Source organism: Nipponia nippon, unplaced genomic scaffold, assembly GCF_047370975.1.
Source record: "Nipponia nippon isolate SJK-2023a ecotype South Korea unplaced genomic scaffold, ASM4737097v1 scaffold_11, whole genome shotgun sequence".
Taxonomy (NCBI): Eukaryota; Metazoa; Chordata; class Aves; order Pelecaniformes; family Threskiornithidae; genus Nipponia; species Nipponia nippon.
Genome location: NW_028262302.1, coordinates 6,816,313 through 6,837,346, shown reverse-complemented (window position 1 = coordinate 6,837,346; position 21,034 = coordinate 6,816,313). Strand labels below are relative to the sequence as shown.

The 21,034-nt window shown below is 48.0% G+C and overlaps 2 protein-coding genes across 11 annotated transcripts in view; one reads left to right on the top strand and one right to left on the bottom strand.

Moving 5' to 3' along the window:
• Nucleotides 1–21,034, top strand: part of ANGEL1 (angel homolog 1) — a 92,210-nt gene that overhangs the window by 15,018 nt on the left and 56,158 nt on the right. For 3 of the 9 annotated variants that reach the window (XM_087747376.1, XM_087747368.1, XM_087747375.1), the window contains exon 11: nucleotides 14,223–15,755. The exons of 4 other annotated variants lie outside the window; for them this stretch is intronic. In XM_087747376.1, coding sequence (XP_087603502.1) covers nucleotides 14,223–14,317 — 95 coding nt within the window. In that variant the 3' untranslated portion in view covers nucleotides 14,318–15,755. 2 more of the 9 variants (XM_087747369.1, XM_087747373.1) reach the window with 2 other exon arrangements.
• On the bottom strand, nucleotides 1,193–16,747 carry VASH1 (vasohibin 1). Of its 2 annotated transcripts, XR_015702256.1 has the most exons (8): nucleotides 16,391–16,747; nucleotides 11,249–11,337; nucleotides 10,067–10,123; nucleotides 8,906–8,980; nucleotides 7,488–7,869; nucleotides 6,977–7,089; nucleotides 6,178–6,380; nucleotides 1,193–5,961 (listed from the first exon to the last, which is right to left on the bottom strand). XR_015702256.1 is itself a non-coding variant. In XM_087747382.1 (7 exons), exons 1-7 carry the CDS (start codon nucleotides 16,658–16,660, stop codon nucleotides 6,308–6,310), a joined length of 1,059 nt encoding a protein of 352 aa, XP_087603508.1. In that variant the 5' UTR covers nucleotides 16,661–16,747; the 3' UTR covers nucleotides 1,193–6,307. The 2 variants fall into 2 exon arrangements, 1 of the variants encoding a protein (XP_087603508.1); XM_087747382.1 differs by having other exon boundaries at nucleotides 1,193–6,380.

Below are 21,034 nucleotides of genomic sequence, written 5' to 3'. Positions count from 1 at the left end.
CTGCGAGAACTATCAGTAGCAGGGGGAAAGCCTGATCTAACAGGGAACAGAAAGCCTTATTTTAATCTCAGCTGTGGCCAAGTCACTGTTTCGCCATTCTCACTCCATTGTCTAGCAATCACCCTGACCTATACATCTATAGGCAGTTTAGGAGTTACCTGATTTTTAGCAAAATCCGTAAGACGTGGAACAGAGGGTATTTTCAAGCAAGCATCTGAAGTAGAGGTTTATAGAAGTCACAGCCTTTTAGTCTGTTTTTGTTAATATTATTAATCTTTAAGTATTTAATCGGGGAGCAAGAAGCCTTCGACTGCTGCCGAAGTCTATTAGCTCCTGGGCTTCAGCACAGGCCATGCAGGTTTATGAAGTGGCTACTTTCTTCTTTTGTGTCTTCATACTATCTACTAGGTGCTGTGCAATTACTTCTTCTCAGGACAGAAGTTCTTCATATAATTGACTTAGCTAAGAGGCACTATTGCATATGCTATTCTCTTTGGAGTAACAGGTTGGGGGATGTTTATTCCTTTCCTCTACAGGCTGTAGGCTTGCCTACATCCTGGCCCTGGTCCCAGCTATTACTCATTTCCCTAGAGAGAAGGGGTATGTTATGCCTGAAAGATGATAGCCTGAATAAAGTTGGATCCCCCTTGCTGGGGAAATGCACTGAATCTTGCAGCTGACTGTCCCTTATTAACCCAGCATTTGTCTTGAGAAGTCCTGGTGAGGTCATTAGTCTGGAAGGCCACTAAACTACAGACCTTAAGCAGAATTACTTTTCAGGCCAGGACGGGAGACTGGATCATATGTTGAAGAGTAGAGCAGTGCAAGCAGAGGCTTGTGTTAACCCTTACAGTATTGTTTCAAGACTGAAATTCCTGTGGCTGCATCCACTAACTCTTTTTTTTTCATCCAGCCTGACTGATGGCAGTTCAAGAGGAAAAGATGAGTTTTAGCCTTTGCTACACAGCCACATACATATTTCTTACTCTCTGGCAGCTGCCTCTGTGTGTACAGACATACTCACCTGTTCAGATGATTGAAGGAGAATGAGAGTTTTTCCATGTCCATGGTGTTGCAAGTACAGGGCATCTATACGTAATCTGTCTGATACCATGACTCAAGCCTGTGCCTTTGACTTCTCAGCTGACTGACAACGGGAAAGTTTAGATTGGAAAGAAACACAATACAGACATCTTGTTTTCTCTGCACAAGCTGAGAGCAGTACAGAGGGAATTTTATTGTCTAAGTGTCAAAGGAAGCAGAAAGAAGTATCAACATGAGGGCTATGGGAAGTGCAGTAAGAACTAAATCTAAATACAAGTTCTGTGTTGGCTACATAAGAACACAGAACCACACTGATTAATTACAAAAAGACATACGTGATATTGTTCTTAAACAAAGAAACCTCCCATTTCTTAGTTCTGAGCTGTACCAGTGATAAAGATGTAAATGGTTTTGGAGCACCCTATCAGTGCTAGAGTAGAATACTGATGTGCATGGAAGGGGACCACTCTGGTCCCACTAGCACCATCTCAACCCTGACCTGGAGGGAAACTCTGCTCTGCAGAGATTACGGGGGATTCAGTAGCCTTCTGGGCCTAAGTTGAGTTGTTCTTGAGCAGACAGGGCCAGGGCACCACTGAAGGAGAGTGGTTGTGATACAAGTAAACACCTGCTCAGAAAACAGACAAAAATGTTAAATTCCCTAAGGAGTTCAGCTTAGCTGAAGAGGGACCATCTCCACCTTGCTCTGGCAGAGCAAACACCAAGCCAGAATAGCACTTGCTTTCTTAGGTTAAGTTATAAATCCATGATGCAGGTCTTAATGTTGACAGGACAACAGTGCAAGACCATTGGAATATGTGGTGTTATTTCAGCCAGACTTGCACACACAGTACGCGTGGGACACAGGGCACCTCCTGCTTATATCTAGTTCCTGATCATCACTTCCTGATTTCTAGTTCCTGAAATACTTCACTTAGACGGCACAAGTGGCTAAAGCAACCACCTGAAGTGGTTAGGCAGAGCCACTGGAGCAAGGTCAAGCCCATCTAATCCAGACTCTCGCCCTTTGGCAACAGGAGCATTCTTCTGTTCATTATGGTTTCTTAAACTCCGCAATTTTAAGGACAGACGTTTTTCAGTCTATACAACACCACATGTGAGCCTGCCTTAAGCGACAGGCACCTGATTAAGGCTTTCACCTGAAATACTTAAAAAAAAATAAATTCTTCATGTTAAGCAGATCTGATAACAACAATACAGCTACTGCACGAACAGAGACTATGTTTCAACCACAGTTCTGGAGTCATTTATTCCGGCAGATCCAAGCATACTATGTATTGACCCACACAGTGGCACACAGGTAAAATAGTCAACTGAAAAAAAGCACTCCACTCCCAGCTAAAACACTTGCTAACATACCTTAAGTATCTAAAGACTCATTGAGCTTATCATATCAGAGTTTAAAAAAAGGCTAGTATGTCACAGACTGATGGACACCGAACCCCGCTCTTTAGTATATGAAATTTATATCAGAGTGACACTGTAGCAGAAAGTTTTGCTCACTAATCCATTCATCTGTTAAAAAAATTGCAGTTGGCCAGGTATCAAGGGACTTGTCTACATAAAAGTATTAAGAGGAACTCTTATTTCAAGGTTTGCGTTACATTTAAAATAGTTTTGCTAGTAGTAGGTCAGCATTTGTTCAAGTCTTTCAAAGCTCACTTAGACTTCACATACAGCATAGGCAGTGTCTATCCATTCCTAGTGTAGGGACGCAGTTCCCTTCCACAGAGCTCAGAAGGGCTTGTCCTGCAGAACGGAGATCAGGTGAGACCTACTGAACAGTGAAATTTACACCCCAGAGCTACATGAGCGATCATATTAATATTTAACATGAAATAATTAATAGGACTCTTCAAGATCCATCTTTTTTGTTCTGCAGGCACTAAGGAGTATGAGTTACAGTCTAGTTCCTTACTTTAATTCCTTCTCTGTAGCTCTAAAGACTACAGAAGTGAAAAAGACTCATCTCCAGCCTTTTTTTCCTTATGGTTAAAGGCAGACAGATCAGAAGCCAGAGCAGGTGGAGGAGGGAGGAAAGAAGTGGAAGTGCAAAAGTTTACCTTTCATTGTACCCTCAGGTTTCTTACAGCATAAAACCGGATTGCACTAATCCTCTCGGTCACAGGGGGATGCTGTCCTGTTTGTTAGCAAGGAATGTAAGCTTTGTATTGAAGTGATTCATCTTGTTACAAAGATGCGGGGAGCAAGAGCAAGAAGGGGAGAATTGTTTGGTTATTTTCTGGTTTCTTGTACCATCTGCTAAACTGGAGATGGAGAAACAGTAAGGGGCAGGAATTCTACCACACAGAGAAACATAGTAGAAGGCTTGAAATAGTAACCCTAGTACAAGGCTCATATCTGCTCCTGCGTCCATCTTGAGAAGTCATCAACGTTTGATACATAAGAATTAAATGCCTCCTAACGTACATAATTGTGCAACTAAATCTTGAAAGAGGATACTCTTGTCTGGCTACAGCTGAGGATTAAGAGTCCTTGAACTCTACCTGTTATTCATTCCTTAAACATCCACTTCCTTTGGTTTTCTAAGCTATTGGCCTCAGTTACATCCTGCAGGAAAGTACTTCATTACCAGGTCAAACAAAGCATTTTGTTTTAAGCCATTCTGCCCTGGTGATCTAACACTGCTGAGCATCCCTTTTGCCCCGCTCTCAAGAAAGCATCATTAGCTTGCAGCTGACGCCTCACTTGCCCCATCTGTTGTGAAGTCTTCCTCCCCCCAACACACTTCCCGTCCTGTCCATCTAAAAAGGCTCAAGTCTGTCCAGCTATTGAATGTGCTCTGTATGAAGCTCCTAATTATTCTCAAGAGCTTTCCAGTTACTCTGGATTAACTAACCAACCAACCAACCAACCAACGTCATAGTGAGGATGCATCCTAGTTTTATCTAAGTGGCTTTTATAATTTTTTTTCTGGATTTCATCCACTTTAATAAAACCTGACATTCAGTCTCCCTTGCTGACTGCTGCTCGTATTTATCATATGATTCACAGTGGCATCTGAACTTTCAGTCCGCTGCATAGCAAACGTTATGCAAAGGCAGTTTGTGGCTTCCAAGTGACCCATATTATTTACAGGTGACTGTGGTACCTTTACAACTAACATCATTGTTAGCCTCCAGACACTAAATATCTTAATTTACAGCCACACAAAATTGACCAGAGGACACATTCAAATGGATGCTTGGCTTGCTACTGCTGTCTAATTTCAATTTGTTGCGTGTAGCTGGAGTGCAAGGGAGGGGATAGGTGTTGCACTGCACTGTGGAAACTGGCATCCTTTTCTGGATTAACCTTGTCTTGGATCAGCAGCAAGTTCTGCCAACACCCTATGGATTGTCCTCCTCGTTGTACAGCATAGCAGAAAAGTACAGACTACAAAGAGCTTGGAAGGACAGACTGCAGTGGTATGGATACAGTGCCTTGCAAGTTACATCACAGTTAGGGATGTACAATTACGAACCTGTAACGCCTGAGTTAAATCGCTTGTGGGTGGTGCTTCAGGGATTAACACTGCTTTAACTGGACAGAAGAGCTGATTTGTTTGGGGATAAGAACCCATTCTCTGCCACCAAAATAGCACTGCTTATATGAGGGTGTGGCACAGCAATACTGCAACAAAAAACCTGGTAGAGCTAAGCTCCATCATGTTTCTCACAAGTTCACAGGAAAGAATAAGCCCAGTTCTAACAAAATTAAATATGTAGTATTTCAGAAAGTTTAGCTCCTTGTCAGTGCTGTGATAGAACAAGACTCAGTTTCTCTCAAGGATACTCCCAATGCCAAGCTCAGTTTTTGCATCCCCTAGATCCACGCACCCAGATCACTTCAAGGCCATACTGTTTTGACTTCTGGCAACCCCACTGTTTCCAGGCCCTAGGACTCAAAGACAGGTCTGAAAACACTCCAGATTTCTGACAAGCATTACACTGCTTAATCAGTAGTACAACACTCCCCTGAAAAGAAGTGTAGGAAGAGTCAAGGCTGTAAGCGGACAGAAAGGTCCAACCCAGCCCAGCCCTTTGAGGAAGGCTAGCATAAGTGGTGCTGTTAAATACTGCAGCTATCTGAAGAGCCAGAACACTAGCACAGCTCTGGGACTGGGGTGGGGAACTACTTTCAGGAGGCTCCAGGCTGAGCTGTCAGGAAAGCAGCTGCAGTTTCCTCGAGCAGGGCTTCCCACCAACAGGTGTCTGTAACTCTAGCACTAACACTACAGTGAGGAAGGAGCAAGACCCTTGTGGAAAGGAAAAATGCTTGTAAAACCTGTTCACATCATTAAATCCTTCTTTAACTATTTACTGTTAAAACTCGTACCTCAGTGACTGAAGTGCCTTCCGCAAGCTTTCACAGTAGCAGTCACTAGAAGTTAATAGAGAGAAGGCTGGCGAAGAGATGACTCAAAGTTCAGGCTTCCTACCAGCCCCTGCCTGCCCCTGCTGGGACGATTGAGGTCTCTGTGCCTGTTTTCATATGGCACTGGCATAGGCATATCCTGACCCACTCAACCACAAAAGGACTTACAGCAACAACTCACCAGCATTGCAGTGGGTGAAGAGGATCATCATCCCACTGTCTACCCCCTCAGAGACAATGAAATGCTTTGAAATAGGCAGGACTAAACATACAAGATGTGGTTTCTCTGGATGAGAGGCCCTTGCATGATCAATAAGGCTGAGCAAATTCAGCCCTGTCTCTCACAAGAGCAATGCTAAACAAAGTGTTCATAATGACAAAACCAGGAGTTTTTGCACAAGATGCGGGGCCATCCTATTCCAGCATCGCTCCTCCCTCAGCTCTGCAGGCCTTGCATGGGTTGAAGAGTTCTGCGCAGACAGGGAAGAAGTACTGTCGACAAGATGCTTCATTTACTTGCTGTCAACACAAAAAAATTGATAGCAAGTCTGCTGACCCCACTCACTTCATATTCTCCCTGCAGCAAACTCCCACCAATGTACAGATCTTTTTTATTTTTTTTTTTTAAAAATACTTGTTTCGGTGAATTAAGATGGACACCTCTCCCAGAAACAGGCAGGTGAATCCTCTGGGACCCATGGGATCCAGCTCTGGGACTGGCCCACTAGGAAGTACCTGGGAAGATCAGCACTCCGTTCCGTTCCCGCTCCCCTGTCCCCTTTGTCAGAATCCCTGCAGGTGGATCCAGGTCCCAGTTGTGGCCAGTAGAAGTCTGTGGAGCCAGACACACAAGGCACAGCTCTCTTCACACCCGGATCTGGTACCCATTGAGGTCTGGCATGGCTTTGGAATCGGCAGGCTTCTTCTCACCAGACGGCCTGTGAGCAAAGAGGGTAAGAACTATTCAGAAGCTGTTTTTTCAGTCAGGAGGTGCTGCACATAGAGATGGCAGCACAGGAAAAGGTACAGGAAAGCTCCAGATTTATCCTACACTATTGAGGTCAGGATTATTCTGTGACCTCCAGTAACTCTCCCAACGATCTCCACAGAAGAGAATGCAGGTTAGAAAGAGTAGGAAGTCCACGCTGGTACTCCAGATCAGTTTCAGGGAAACAATCTCACTGACAGCAGTGTAATTTTTGGAATCTCTTTGGGGCACAGGTCTGTGAGACACCAGAGCTCAGACCCCTGTGTAAGGTTAAGTATCAGCTACCAAGATCACTGTCTATTTGAGCTGCCTTTCTCCTCCCTGCCAAAACGAAAAAAAACCCCAGCTGTCCCCCGCTCCCCAAGCAATGAGAAACTCACAAAGGCACAGACTAGGGAAGAAGGCTACTGCAGGTCAGAGAAGTATCCCCTGTTATAAAGAACCTCAATAAGACGTCAGAAGGATCCAAAACCAGACAGCAAGGTGGAGTCTGTGAGTAAAACAGAGATGCCCTAGATAGGTCTCCTGCCCAGCAGCCCCACTCACCGTCGGTCCCCACGGCTGTTGCGCCGATGGGGGCTGGCCTGACCTCTCTGTGGGGAGGAGACATCTTTCTTTCTGTCCTTGGTGGGAGATGGTGGCCCAGTTCCTTTGCCAATCTGCCAGAAAAATTAAAGTAAGAGCAACATGAGCAGAAAACCAATACGAGTGGTAACCAGAAAACACAAAGCCTAACAACGATTAATTATATGGGAATAAAAGGAAAAAAAGGACAGGCAAGTGCATCAAAAATGCAAAAGCCAGAAAAAGCAAGCTACAGTGACAGCTATGCCTCCAAGGACTGCATACTGTAGTCCAAGCTAATCGCAACTGCAGTACTGCACAAGCATCCAGTAGGGGATCAGCCTGTATACAAAGGAAAAGAGCCCCCAGCCTCCAATTCACCCTTTACTCCACCGCCATCTAGGAGAGCATCCTGCCACTTCATTCCCCAGCAGACCATCAGCCAGGCAAGACAGCGGATGCAGCAGCAAACTACTCCATCCTTGCTGCTTACCTTCAGCCTCATATCACGGGCATGTCTCTCAAGCTCTTTGCGGAAGTCTTCCCGGGTTAGCTTGTCTAGATCCAGGATGGAGTGCTTCCACTCAATCTGCTCCACACTGTGTGGGTCATGGGACACACAGTGGCCCAGCTTCACCTTTTTCAGAGTGTGCCAGCAGCGGCGATACGCCTCCTCGAAGTCAAAGATGAGTTCGCTCAGCGTGCGGAAGACGGGTGCTTTGTACATGAGCTCCTCGCGTCGGCTGATGCCCAGTGCCCCATAGCGGCCTCCAAAGTTCACCCCCAGCACAATGTGTCGGAAGTAGTTCCCTGAGAAGTGGGTTTTGAAGCTGATGGGGAAACGGTCCAGCGTGGTCATGTTGTTGGTGAGGTAACTGACAGCAGCCACTATTCAGGAAACAACCAGTGATACCATTTTCTTGACAAGATACTTCCTTCCTGCTCCAAACCCTCCCAGCCTGCTCAGCAGAGACACCACTGTTTCAGGCATCACGTAGGCACGATTTCTCCTCCAGATCAAGAGCCCAGCTCATTGCAAGCTGCCCTACTTTCATCTGGGTCACAGGGAAACCAGCCTTGGCCTCTTCAACAAGGCAGCCAACAAAGGGGAGTTAATTCTGAGGCAGTTTTGTGATGCAGAAGTTGCAGTGCTAACACCTCAAGTGTTCCATAGCTCCCAAACTGTAATGCTGTGGCATTATTCCTCAGTTTGTTTTAATCTGTTTTACTAGCTACTATTTCACACACAAACCGAGGAACCTGCAGGACAAAATACTCATCAGACTACCCTTCTGAACCATTCACTTGCCATCTCTGCCCCTCCAGGTGGCTTTGCTAGTGTGCCTCAAGAATCTATAGCCCGAGTGACATAGACTAAGCCTGGAAGATAGCTAGGAAAGATGTGTGCTTAAAGATGACACATATCTAGAATTAATAAAGGTATTGCCTAAGCTGGCAGGCAGTGTTAGACATAATAGCAAAGTGACATACACCATAATTAGAAGTTGGGGAGGATCCCTAACTTATTTTAATGTAGAACACATGCAGGCAACATTGTAGTAAGGGAACAATGTTATCCACAAAGGATTTCCTGACCTAACTCTAGCCAGTACTTTTGCCCCTCTTTAGATGTTCCTTAGATCCTTCCTTTATCTTTTACTCACTTGTAGAGTTGTCCAGAGCAGCATCACCCTTCTTGGGGAAGGAGGAGCAACTCCAAAGAACTAGTTCTGATATTTCAGAGAATTGCTTGGATTTGGATTTTATTGGTGGGTTTTTTTGGGAGAACTGGGGAGGGAAAACAGAGGGATGTGGGGCTTGATGACAATATTATCAGCAGACTGAAAACATCATAAGAGAGCAGAGGAGAAAGGATGGGCAGACATGCACGATTCCAAGAGGAAAGGATACATTCCCAGGATCACAGCTTCCAGGCATTTTATTGGCAGGGCCTCTTTGGTCATTTCTTTGGCCAGGTCCATCAGCCTGTAGAGTGGGACAAGGGAAAGACAGGGACAGTTAGAGGGCTTGTGCTGTGCAAGTACAGCCAATTCAGCCCTTTTGCACTATACATGTAAGGCAGGTTTCTAGGAGAGAAGGTGGCCCACTGAGGGCAGGGAACAGAAGAAAATATCTTCTTTAGGAAGATATTAAATCCAAACCAGGTCTCTACCACATGCTGTCGCTGCTTACAAGGAACTCCGTTCAGTAAGTTACAGCAAAGCTGCCTACGAGGCTGACCTCTGTTCTCAGGGAGACCATAGTACTTGGCTCAGTGAGTTCTGGATGGACACCAGTGTGACCACAAGCAGAAGCCTCAAAGGACCAAAACCCAGCAATGTTTACCTCACAAGGTTTGAGGACAGTGAAGCCCTCTTCTCTGGCATCAACCCTACTCTCCGTTCAACAAATACTGTGGAGGAGACATTGCACTGATTACAACACAGGGCATTTAGGGTCACATAAGCCTATGGACTAGACCAATAGTAAGAAGCCAGTCTTGGGAGACTCTCAATATGCCGGCCAAGAGAGTCAATGAACATGAGGTGGTTATCTCCAGGAACTTATGGGGCACAGCTCTTTCCAAAATCGGCAGTCAGAAGAATCCCCCTTCAAACTATGAGACACCAAAAACTTAGCAAGTCTAGGTTCTGCAAAGGCACTCACAGGAGCTATGAAGTTAGACCTGTAAAGATACTTGGCTTTTACAAAACTTGTTTAGGGCAGTACCTAATTTCAGAATCCATCAGAAGTTCATATAGTTACGTTCCAATTAGAAGCAGGCAGAATCTGCACATCTTTGAAATACATTTTTGTTATTTTACTGGCTTTACTGATTCATGACAACAAAACCTACTGTTGTCCTTGAGAAAGGCCAGACACCCAGACTGCCCAGCCATGCCCCAGGCAACAGACAATGAAGTCACAATGAAGTAGGATGGAGCTGCAGTACTGAAAGCCCTGAGTGCCACCTAGATCTTGGCCAGGGGATGGAAGAAAAAGCAGTGGGTGTAGCAAGGCCCCAGCATCTTAAAGCAAGGATTAAATGCTATAGTGGCTGCCAGCACTTACCCAGTCAGAGGTCTGCTCTTCTTAATCTCAAAGAATTGTGTCCCAGTGTGATTGTACCTGGAGGCAATAAGTTAAGGGCTTGGCAGCTTGGAAAGTAAGAGCTTGAAGAAAATCTGTCTGAAGAACTTTCATGTTACTTACTATTCTCACAGCAAAGTCATGATCCCACAAATGCAACAGCAACGCAAGAAAGTCCTCACCTCCCTCTCCTGCATTTCTCCCATTTATAGCCCCTCCTTACTTCCACTGTATTTCTTTCTTGTGAATTCTTCTCTTTCTCCTCCCCACATACAGGTTTCCAGTCCATTTCCCAAAGGTCCATGCTGACAGCACATGCTCTGCTCAGCTTTCCAGTTACTAGGGCAGAACTAATAGATAGATAGATCTATCAGTTGATAGATCTCTGCCTGCTCCGGCCTGCACAGAATGCACGGAACATAGAAACATTTGTGGTACCTTAGTCTGAGGCTGACTGGGACCCAATCCAGAGCATAACCACCTTAGATGGGTGAGAGGTGCCAAAAGGTCTGCCGCCTTACCTTGTTTTAGGGCTGAAGCCAGAGCTAGCTCTGTATCTCATCAGCGAGATTAGGCTGTGCTTGCATGGCACATACCTGCTGTCCAGCACAACGGGGATGGAGAAATCTCATTCCCAGGACACAGTCACACAGGCAGCTCTGCATATAAAGGGGCAGGATACCACAGATGCACAAAAGCAGGGTGGCTCACTGTCCTTTACACAGCTACAGAGAAGAGTGTTTGCGTAGAATGACCTGAGAGGCAGTTTTCTCACGACCCCAGCTCACCCATGCCTTAACAGTGAGGTGGCACAGTTTGTAGTCCATCAGAGACCCAGCTGTCAGGGTCTAAGATATGCGTGTTTTTAATGAGATGGCACTGTAAAGCCACTGACCTAGAGGGGTGGGTAGTGGGGAAAGGCCCTTGACCACATGCCATTTGTTACATGGAGCAAACAGGATCAGAAGGTAACTTGGGCAGAAAAGAAAAGAAACAGAGCAGCAAAACAAACCGTCATCCCAAGTCCAGCTTCCCGTTTTCAGGGAGCAAGTTTCAGTTCCCCTCCAGCTACAGAATGAGCTTTTCTGTTCTTCACAGCGAAAGTCCCCTTGCTCTCTCTTCCTCAGTTATCACAGCAGTGACTAAGGTAACAGTAAAGGATACTGAAGCTCCCTGATGTAGCGCTGTACAGCTTCCAGGCGCTCAGGGATGGGGGTGGACGGCTGGAACGCAGGCACACTTGGTATGGGAATCTGAAATGCAGAACATAAATCACTGCTTCCAAACCTCTCCAGCTTCTTGCTGAACTCAGTAGCACATAGCTACAGGGAGCACGTTCCTCTGAAACCAGCCCGTTTTTGCCGCCCAAAGTGGCCACACCAGGAACATTCCTCTGTTCCCACACTGATAACTGGGAAGGGTTTCAGAATGAAGCACCACTACAGAGCTGCAAGAGAAACTGTGTGAAAGGGTCCTACATTTAGGCAATGTTACATTGGGAGAATTAGATAAAATTAACTTAACAAGGCAAGATGTAAGACAGGAAAACTATCACCTGAGGGAGCTTGGCCTCATTTGAGTATGCAAACTGGAAGGCACAAAACAAAAACAAGAGAAGGAGAGAGAGAGGCAAAAACGGAGACTGAGTTTCCCCAAAGCCACCAGAGCATGGAAGAGTCCTGTAAGCAAGGGTATAAAGGTCTCTCACTGCCTCCTGGCATCTCAGGTGAGCTGGCACTGACTAGGACGCAGACTTGACAGCATCATGACTCCCCCCCTGCAGCGTCCATTGTTTTGAATTACGTGGTCAGAGAATGACTTCTGAAAGTTCACTGTTCGGACTGCTGTCCCATTCTGAGCCCTTGGCCTTATGGCTCCAGTCAGATTTTCCTCACCATTTGCTCCACAGGGGATAACTGCAGCCTTGTCAGCAGCTGAGAAAATGTGTCTAAGGAAAGAGAAGGGCCCTGTCCACAGGACAAATAAAATGGAGAAGACACAAATTTGGTGTGACTGACAGGCTTGGAGAAACAACCCAGCATTTTCCCTCTGAAGGATAGCTCCTGCCTTGCACATACCCCTCCGATACCAGACTGCAGCTTTTCACAGCAGTTTGGTTTTTAGCATTTCAGTTCCTCCTCAGACTTCCCCCAGAGCTGGGCTATCCCCAGCTAAGAAAGAGTGAGTCAGAACCAGATCTTCCCTTGGGCCTTCCACTCTGCTGTGCAGAGCTGCCTCTGCTGGCCATGGTTTTGTAGCCAGCAGTGCTGCTTAGCCACTCATCACCCTCCATGTGTATTTTTGTGGTCACTCGTTTCCATACCTCCTTCTTCTGCCCTGGGTTGGCACAAGTGACTGGTGAACCAGGTCAGGCACCTGAACCAGCTGAAAGCTGAGCCAGCAAGCATGGGTAGTTTTCAGTCAGATCAGTTCCCTGTCCTGGTTTGCCACATGGTCGCACTCTGCTTGTGCCCGCACAGCACAGGGGCCAGAGACCGCTTAACCTTGAGAGATGGGCTGTCGCTGCCTCTGGAAACCATAATCTGTAAGTGTTTTTCAGTCTAGCTCCAAACACCATCAGCAAGTAAACACTGAGCTAAACTCAGTCTCTATCCATTTTCTCTCCCCTGTTTTGATCTTTTTCTTGGAAAACTAAGCAACACTATTTGGCCACTGGTACCCATTTTCCTAGCACCTCTTGGAGGTGCCAATTGCCACCTCCAGTGCCTCATTTCCATACCCTGCTTGGAGCAAGCAAAGGCACCGGCTGGCTCACTTGCAGGAGACAGTACAGGAACGGCAGGAGCAGATGTGAAACTGGGTTTGTTCAGCCGCAGCAGGAGCAGGGAAGGCTCCGGAGAGCGGCACAGGGATGGAGCCGTCTCTGGAACCGCACGAGCTGAGTCAGTTTGGATGCTGTGAGCTGACATACTGAGTCACAGGAAATCATTTCCAGGCAGAAACAATGAAAGAGGTAACAACCAGGACGGGCTGACTATTTAACTTTGTTTCATTTCTTCAGCATGGGGACTTTCATGCTTTTTGAGTGGAGACAGACGAATTAAGTGCATGTTGACAGCACAGGCTAATGATTCGGGGTAGTTACTCCTCCCTTTACTAGTACAGACCCTCAGATCCCCTTTTCCTCAAAGGACTGTGCAACACCGAGGCAGCGTAATGGCAACCAGTTCAGCAGGGGACTAGTTAATGCAGAAGAGCCTCCTGCACCTCAGGTAATTAAACTGATGAAAGTACAGCATGCTCTCTCTCTCAGATCTGGGCCTGCAGCCCAGACTGGGCTACAGTTTCTTTTGCATCAGGTCTGTAGCATTTTAATGGAGAAATAGAAGCAGGAGGAGAGGAATAAGGTCTCCATCCCTCAATCCCACACTGACAGGATGGGAGACCCTAATGCTTTGTTCTTACCCAGCATCATCCACTGCACATCTCAGAAGGGCTATAAATATTAGGCGGTCTTCACAATCCTCCAGAAAGCAGAGAGGAATTTATTTGTAACAGAAAAGATAGGAAATCAGATCTATTTTGCTTTCCCTTTTGTTATTCTGAAAGCTGGAGAGAGGGCTAGGAAGAGAGCCCAGATTTCCCAGAGCACATACCTCTGCCAGGCTTAGCAGACTGACTGAACACCTCTCCTTGGTCCCCCATCACTTGTGTGGCGGGGTTGCATCACCCCACTCCTAGACTCGTGCACCCCAGCAGGCTGGCTGTATGCATGGGATTGGGACTCTGCTTTTAGAAAGGGGATCCTGAGAACAACAGGGATTTTCATGTACCAAGTGGGCCATGCTGTCCATGAGACGAGGCAGAGGGGAGCAAGGCACAGACAAAGCTCCACCCTTATCCATGTCACAGAGGTGCTTTTTTGGCCAGCCTAGTTTAGCAATAGTTTCTTTTATGGTTCTTACATGTATCCAAGCTCCTCCCTAATCTTCCTTTTGCAAGCAACATGGGAGCAATACCAATCCCAGTTGTTAGCCTGACTAAAGAAACTGGATTTTTTCCCCTCTCTCTCTATATGAACCCATTAGATGCAACTTTCCTGTCTTTGCCCGCATAACCACCTCATTTAAAATCCATCATTTCTTAATGATGCAAACATACATCACTGTATTTCCAGTGTGCACCCATTTGATGGTCCCAGCAGCTCCAAGCAAAGCAATACCCCACCCTGTTGCTAGAAAGCAACCAACCTACAGGAGGGTGGCACCCTGAGGCCTAGCACGCATGGCCAGTCAACGATGTCCTGCCACCGTGGCACGGCTCACTCATGCCCACTCACCCCACATCTACCGGAAGGAAATGGAGACCAGAGGAGATCTCCGAGCTCTCACACCCCAGTGAAAGACACAGCCCCTGCAGCTGATCTGTGAACAGATTTATAAAGTCTGATCACAGCCTCCTGCAGTCATCGTTTTACGGTATTAAGTTTAGTTTATGGACAACTCTTTTTTGAGAGTTATTTCCCCCAACACCCAATACCGTTCAAGGCCAAAAATTTCAGAGTAGGCAAACCACTGTCCAGTTCCCAACACCTAAAAAGGTCTATTCACCCTCCAGCACATGGAGAGTACCTGGCTTTTCAAAGGAGCCAGCCCTGTAGAGTACACTCATTGCCCTAATTCTCATCTGTTGCATCAGCCATTCAAAGAAACTTGATGGCACTGAGATGGGTGGTGATGTAAGCAGCCCTCAAAGATAAAAACACATCCCTAGAGGGGGAAAAGGAGCTAGGGAAACAGAGCCCATCCATCTTTGCTGCTTTCTGCATCTCAGCATCCGTCATGCCTGGTGAGCTTAGGAATGGGATCTCAGATTGCGGAGCGCTGAATAGAGTTTATAGGTCTGGTTCCCAGGGGTGGTAGCAGATGCCAAAAAAATGGATAGCCCAATTTCACCTGTTACTGCAAGAGCTCATACCACTTGTGTCCCCTACCTGTAACCCTTTGGCACCAAGACTATAAAGTAAGAACAGTGGAAGTACTTCACGTTTTGTATCTCCTTCCCCTCATGCACTGGACTGTTGTTTGTGAACATCTTTCTTCCATTTCCCTCACCTCTCCTGGCCAAATCAGCCCTTTTGGTCAGGAAATTAAGTAGCGCATATTCTGATTGATCTGAAACATGTTTTCAGCCTTCACCCAGGCTCAGGACAAAGTCAGAGGAGGAAGGAAATCTGAAAAGGAAGGAAAAGTCTGGTGGGTTTAGAATAGGGACTGTAATCAGGATTCAAGATTTGTTCTGGTTGCTGCCACAGATGCCTATAACTCTTCACTGCACAAAGGATGTTGTATCACACGCTTCTCCAGAGTTCCTCGTGGAAAGCAGTACGGATTGCTTGTGCACTCTATAATAGCATGTTCTTGCATACTTCAAATTACCTTCCCGAGGAGGTAAGTCCTTGCTAAAAAAGCCTGAGCAGAAAAACTTCATCTCTTTGTATTTGAATTTCCTCTGCTAGTGTGATGGGAGTACTCTCATAGCCCACCAACGGAGTGACACACCAAATGTTTGCAGTGGCTTTTGTTCAGAGGATGCCAGTGAAAGGGGGAGATTTTTCTCCGGCTGAGGTGCAACACAGATAGCAACAATCACAGGAATTCACATGCAAATGCTTTAGTATGGCACAAGGGCACAAAGTTCGGTTCCTCTTTTTGTAGAGTTCTCTGCAGCAATGCCAGGAACGCGCTTGGAAATCACAACATCTGACCCTCCACCAGCGACAAGCTCTGCAAGCGTTCGCTAACTCCTCTTAAAACTCTTTGGCACCAAGAGTCTCTTTTCTGACAGACACCATTCTGTGCAAGAATGCCTTGTGGTGTGGGAGGCTGTACCCACATCTAATTTCTTCTGGTTCAAAGACTCACCTCTGCCTGTCTCGCTTACCCTCCCGCCTCAAGTATTCGGACTCTTCTAAATTTAACTCTCCTCATCTTTTCATCATTTATCCAGCCTTCCCCTTTAGGGCAATCCATCCCCCTCCCAGGGAGCTCGCCCATGAGCCACCTGAAGTCTGTTTTCCAGCAAGGCCCCAGACGCAGCGGGTGCCGCTGGCGCCGGGCAGAGCCCCGCAGGCACCCTCCCGCGCTCCCAGTTAACGCCCGGATTGCAGCCTGCAGCAGCACCCCCGGGCCCTCTTCCCCGGGGGTCGCGCCCGAGCTGGCGAGCCCGGCCTCCGCGGGGGGCCGGCGAGCCACCCCTCGCAGCGGAGAGGCCACCGCCTGCCCTTCCCCTCCCGCGCCCCGCCGGGACCCCGCGCCGCACCGGCCCCGGGGGGTCGGGCCTCACCTTGGGCAGGTCGGCGGCGCCCCGGATCCTCTGCGCCACCCGCTCGCCCTCGGGGTGGATCCTGCCCACATGCCGCCACATCCGCTCCCAGGTGGGCTCGTCCACGGGCAGCCCGCCGCGGTTGACGAAGAAGGGGACGCCGCCGTCGCGGAGATCCTCCTCGCCCTCCTCCTCCTGCTGCTCCTCGTCCCGCGCCGCCGCCGCCGCCGCCTCGCCGGACGGGGGGCGCCTGGCGGCGGCCGCGGCCCCGCCGCCCCCCGGCATCGGCATCGCCGCCGCCCGCCCTCAGCGCCCGCCGCCCGCCGCCGGGCCGCCGGCGGCCGCGCCCCGCATGGCCGGCGCACCGGGCCCGGGGCGTCGCCGCCCCCGCCGCGCCCCCGCGGTTATCGAGGCGGAGGGGTTTCGGGGAAGCGGGGAGAAAACGCCGGGCGGGGCGGCGCCGGGTGCCGCATCAGGCCGCCGCGGCGGGGGAGGCGCCGGCGGCCCGACCGCCCGCGGCAGTGACGGCGGGCACCGCGCGGGGCGGGGCGGGCCTGCCGCCGGGGCGCCCCCGCCGCGCCGCCTCCCGAGCGCTCGGCGGGGACAGCCGCCTCCCCAGCGGGTGCTGCATGCGGGGTAACAAAGCCCCCGCGCCGGGCGGGGCGGGGCGGCGCGGGGCGGCGCTGGGCCGGGCCGGCCGCCGCTCCCTCCCCTCCGCTCCGCCCCGGGCCGGGCCGGGCGGCGCGGGGTCTGGCAGGCGCCGGGTGGCGGCGGGCGCCCACCGCCCTGCCCGCAGCCGGCCTGGCGCTGGCGGGCGGGGCCGTGCGGCTGCCGCGGGCGATAAGGCCGGGGGGCTGCGGCTGCGGCCCGGCGATAACGGGGGCGGGGCGGGAGGGCGGGAGCGAGCCGCTGGGGGGTGCTGGGGGCGGGGCCACCCGGGGCGGGGCCACCCAGCGACCGTTTAACGGTCGCCGCGAGGGGCAGCTCGCGGCCGTGTGCGGTGTCCGCCGGGCCGCGGCCTTCGCTGGGGGTTTAGGTGGGCGAGGGAGGAGGGGAGCGGGTTTCCCTGTGAAGGTGGCCGTGAGGAGCAGAGGAGCTCGCGTCAAATTGCCGGGTAGGAAGCAGCGAGTGGCTGAGGAGGTCACTGGGATGCTCCTGTTTTGACTCACCAAGTGGCACAAAGCGATCCTGAGGGATGGCCTTTCTCCAGGTGGGAACCGCATTGCTGATGGCGGGGTGTGCCACATGAAGCGCGTCCCTCTCGCGGAAGGGGCCCAGCAGGGCTCTTCTGCCCGGAAAGAGACAAAAATGCACCTCTATGTAGAGTCTGGAGATGCGCCGTGAGTGAAAGGCCGAGTGCTTTGCTCCAGCTTCATGGTCTGGTTCCCTACTTCAGCCCTCCTGTGGCACTGTGAAGCACACAGCTGTGGTGGCCGGTTCTCCACACACCCCAGGAGATGTGGAAGCCTGTTTTCCTGTGTGTTCCTGGCACAAGGGTTGTGTCCTCATCCATGAGAGCCAGGCTGTGTCTTGCCGTGGACAGGACTGCTGACTGTGTTTTCTTGCCACCCTGCAATATTAATCCATTATGAAAGCTCTAGTATAAGAGAGAAGTGTTCTGCAACTTAAGCACCAAGTAAACGGAATGCATACAAAGTAACGGGTCAGCTGTTGAGGAACCTTCTGAAGGGCATCTTGAAATGCTTGCATTTAGCACTCCAAACAAAGGGCTGTTGTTCAGCATCAGTGTGGGGAATGAGGGAAATACATCCTGGGTCCGGTTGCCATGGGATTTGATGCTTCCCAAGAACTGGCTATAATCTTTACGGAGTCTGGCAGAGGATTTCAGAGAGAAATGCCACTTCTCCTGTAATGCTTTGTGGGCAGATGTTCACATGAGATCATTTCTGAGGCCAAAATACTTGAACACAGCACCTCTATTGAACTCAACGTTGCCCAAATTGCTGAAAGGTTGATTTCCTTTCAGGAAAATTAAATGCATATCCCTGCTTCTTCTTTCTGCCTTCCAAACAAATCGCCAGCATTGCTTCCTGCAACCTACACTGATGTCTGTAATACTTAAACATATACTTCTTTACTGAATAAGGATTTTCTCCTGAATGGGGACCTTGAGCAGTGCTGATTTATCACTTCAGTAAGGCTTTTAGTGTCTTTATGGCTGTCTTTGCCTTTTACCTGTGAGCAAGTGGAGATCGGTAGAAGTTGACTCCTTATATCTAAAGAGGCAGCAAAGCCTGTGGCAGGAATCACTCTACAGCTGCTGAGAGGACACATTTTGTAAGAATAGTTCATACCCTCCCATGTCCTCGGTCCATTCTTCCCCAGTGGTCCCCAGTTCCTCTGCAGGCACAGGACTGGAAGTGTGCCAGTCATGCGATGGCAGTGCACAAGCATATTGGGGGACATCACCGGCATTTTGGCTGAGTGGCAGGTACATTTCCAGTAACAGCACTGGGGAAAGGACAGGGTGCAAAGGCTTTAAATGCTTCTTTTATTAGAGCTGTATTGCCTCCCCTGGCTGAAACTAAGTGCAGCTGTCCATAGAAGCAAGGATGCTCATTTCAATTTTGAGCTCCAGAACTAGTTCAGGGCTGGCAATTTGCATTGCCTTCTATACCTCAGCTTTTCTATCTGTAAGAGGGAAATGCTAATAACCCTGACTTGCAGCCAGAGATTTTGTAAAGATTAGTTAGCATTTTTGGCACGTTAAGAATTATTCTTTCCTAAAAATGAAAATAATGTGTTATAGTAGAAGTGAAATACAATCCTTGTATCTTTAATGCTTTAAAATATATTCTCAAATCTCGGTTGGAGGAAATGTAGCTGATAATCATCAACAGGCCTCAAAACAAGGCTTGTCAGGGGATTTTTGCTTCAGTTTATATTAGTTAATTATTAGGCAGTGTCCCTCCCTTCTGGCCATCACTTTAAACAATTTGGCAGCAGCAGGGGATCAGTATTTGAAGGTAATAACACAGCCCTACATTTTGTTTAGCTGGGAAAGAACAGAGCACAGCCACGCCAAGGGAGCCAGTCCCTGCAGCGGGGGCTGAACGTAACTGAGGTGACAGCAGCAGACAGAGACTTCACTGCCTCTTCTGCACAGCTAGTGTTTCCTTGTCTGCAAATGTTGTTACCTGTGGTGCAGGCTGTGTAATGGGCATTAAACACTGCCTCTAATTTCTGGCAGCAGATTATTGTGGCTAGGACGACGAGGGACCAGAAGACCATTCAATTTTTGTTTAACAACAATATAAATCTTTAATTTACCTATGCTCTGTAGAAGATGACTGTGCAGACGCTCTGCGTGAATCACACCTGAGAATGGTTTAAATGGGTGAAGCTTTTATAAGATAGAGTTAAGATTTGCTGTTAGTGAAAGAATAAATAACATTGATAAAGGATTGAAATCAAGTCAGAACTTCTTTGAATAAAGAAGTTATTTTATAAGATATAAAATATTTGATAAAAGTATTCAAGTGGTGTAGAGAGCACTTGAAAAATAAATTCTCTCCTCTGCTTTTCTGGGTGAATTGGGAGTTTTGTCTCTATTGGAGGGGATCCAAAATTTGTTTCTGTAAACAGGGATAGTGAGTGACAGTGTTTACTTTCTGTTTTGAAATGTCTTTTACGTTTTGATTAATATTTCTTTTTTTTTTAATTTCTGCCAATCATTTGTTATTATGCTGTCATTTTGTTTAAAAAAAAATCTTCAAAACCACCAAACTGTTCTTTAAGCAGTGTCTTTGTGAACTTGCATAGGATCAATTAAAACACTTACCAGAGATTTCTAGTTCTCAATGGGAATTTTAGGCCACTATTTCCATAGTTTAGTTAACATACATTTTCTTAGTATGAACTGGAACCCTTCATTTAAGATCTCAATGATCTTAAAGGTCTTTTCCAACCTCAATGATTCTATGATTCTATGATTTAGTTAGAGTCGATCCTGCTTTTGGGAGGAGGGGGAAGAACCTATATGACCTGTTAAAATCCCTTACGACCCTTTCTTCTGTGCCTAGAAATCAGTGGTCTAATGACCACTGAAGGTAGGGAGAGTTTTTGCCGATTTGAAGGGCTCTCTTGGTGGTGAAGTAAGCTTAACTCGCTTCCATGAATGACCATTGCTCAAACAAACAGCCTTTTGGATTCCAGTTACTGCACTTAAATGAGAGAAACAGTGTATATTCAGAGTGAAACATCAGAGCAGAGTGGCTTAATGGAAGTTTTCTTTGTAATATCTTTTTTACACATTATGTGAACTACTTTTTTTGAGGGTTTGATTTTTTTTTTAAAGCTGCTTTCAGTTAGAGGGTTGAAACTCATGTTTTAAGTGGTGTTTTTTGTTTGTGTGGTGTTTCCTTTATCTGTGTTTAGTTTTCTCCAGCTCACAACTGTGCTGCCTTTAGCCTGTTCTTACAAATGTCTTTATGCATGACGAAATTCTTTGCTGTGCAGAAAACCCCAATGAGGTCAGTATACTGCTGAGCAGTATGCATGTGCTGCAGCAGATCTTTGCCCTGAGCAGGAATTCTACCTTTGCCCCTAATTCTGCTCTTGCCTGCATTCTAATCAGGACTATCTCTGAAGATAACAGCAAAGCTTCTGTTATTTGATTGCAAAGCTGATGTAACCTTTAGTCTG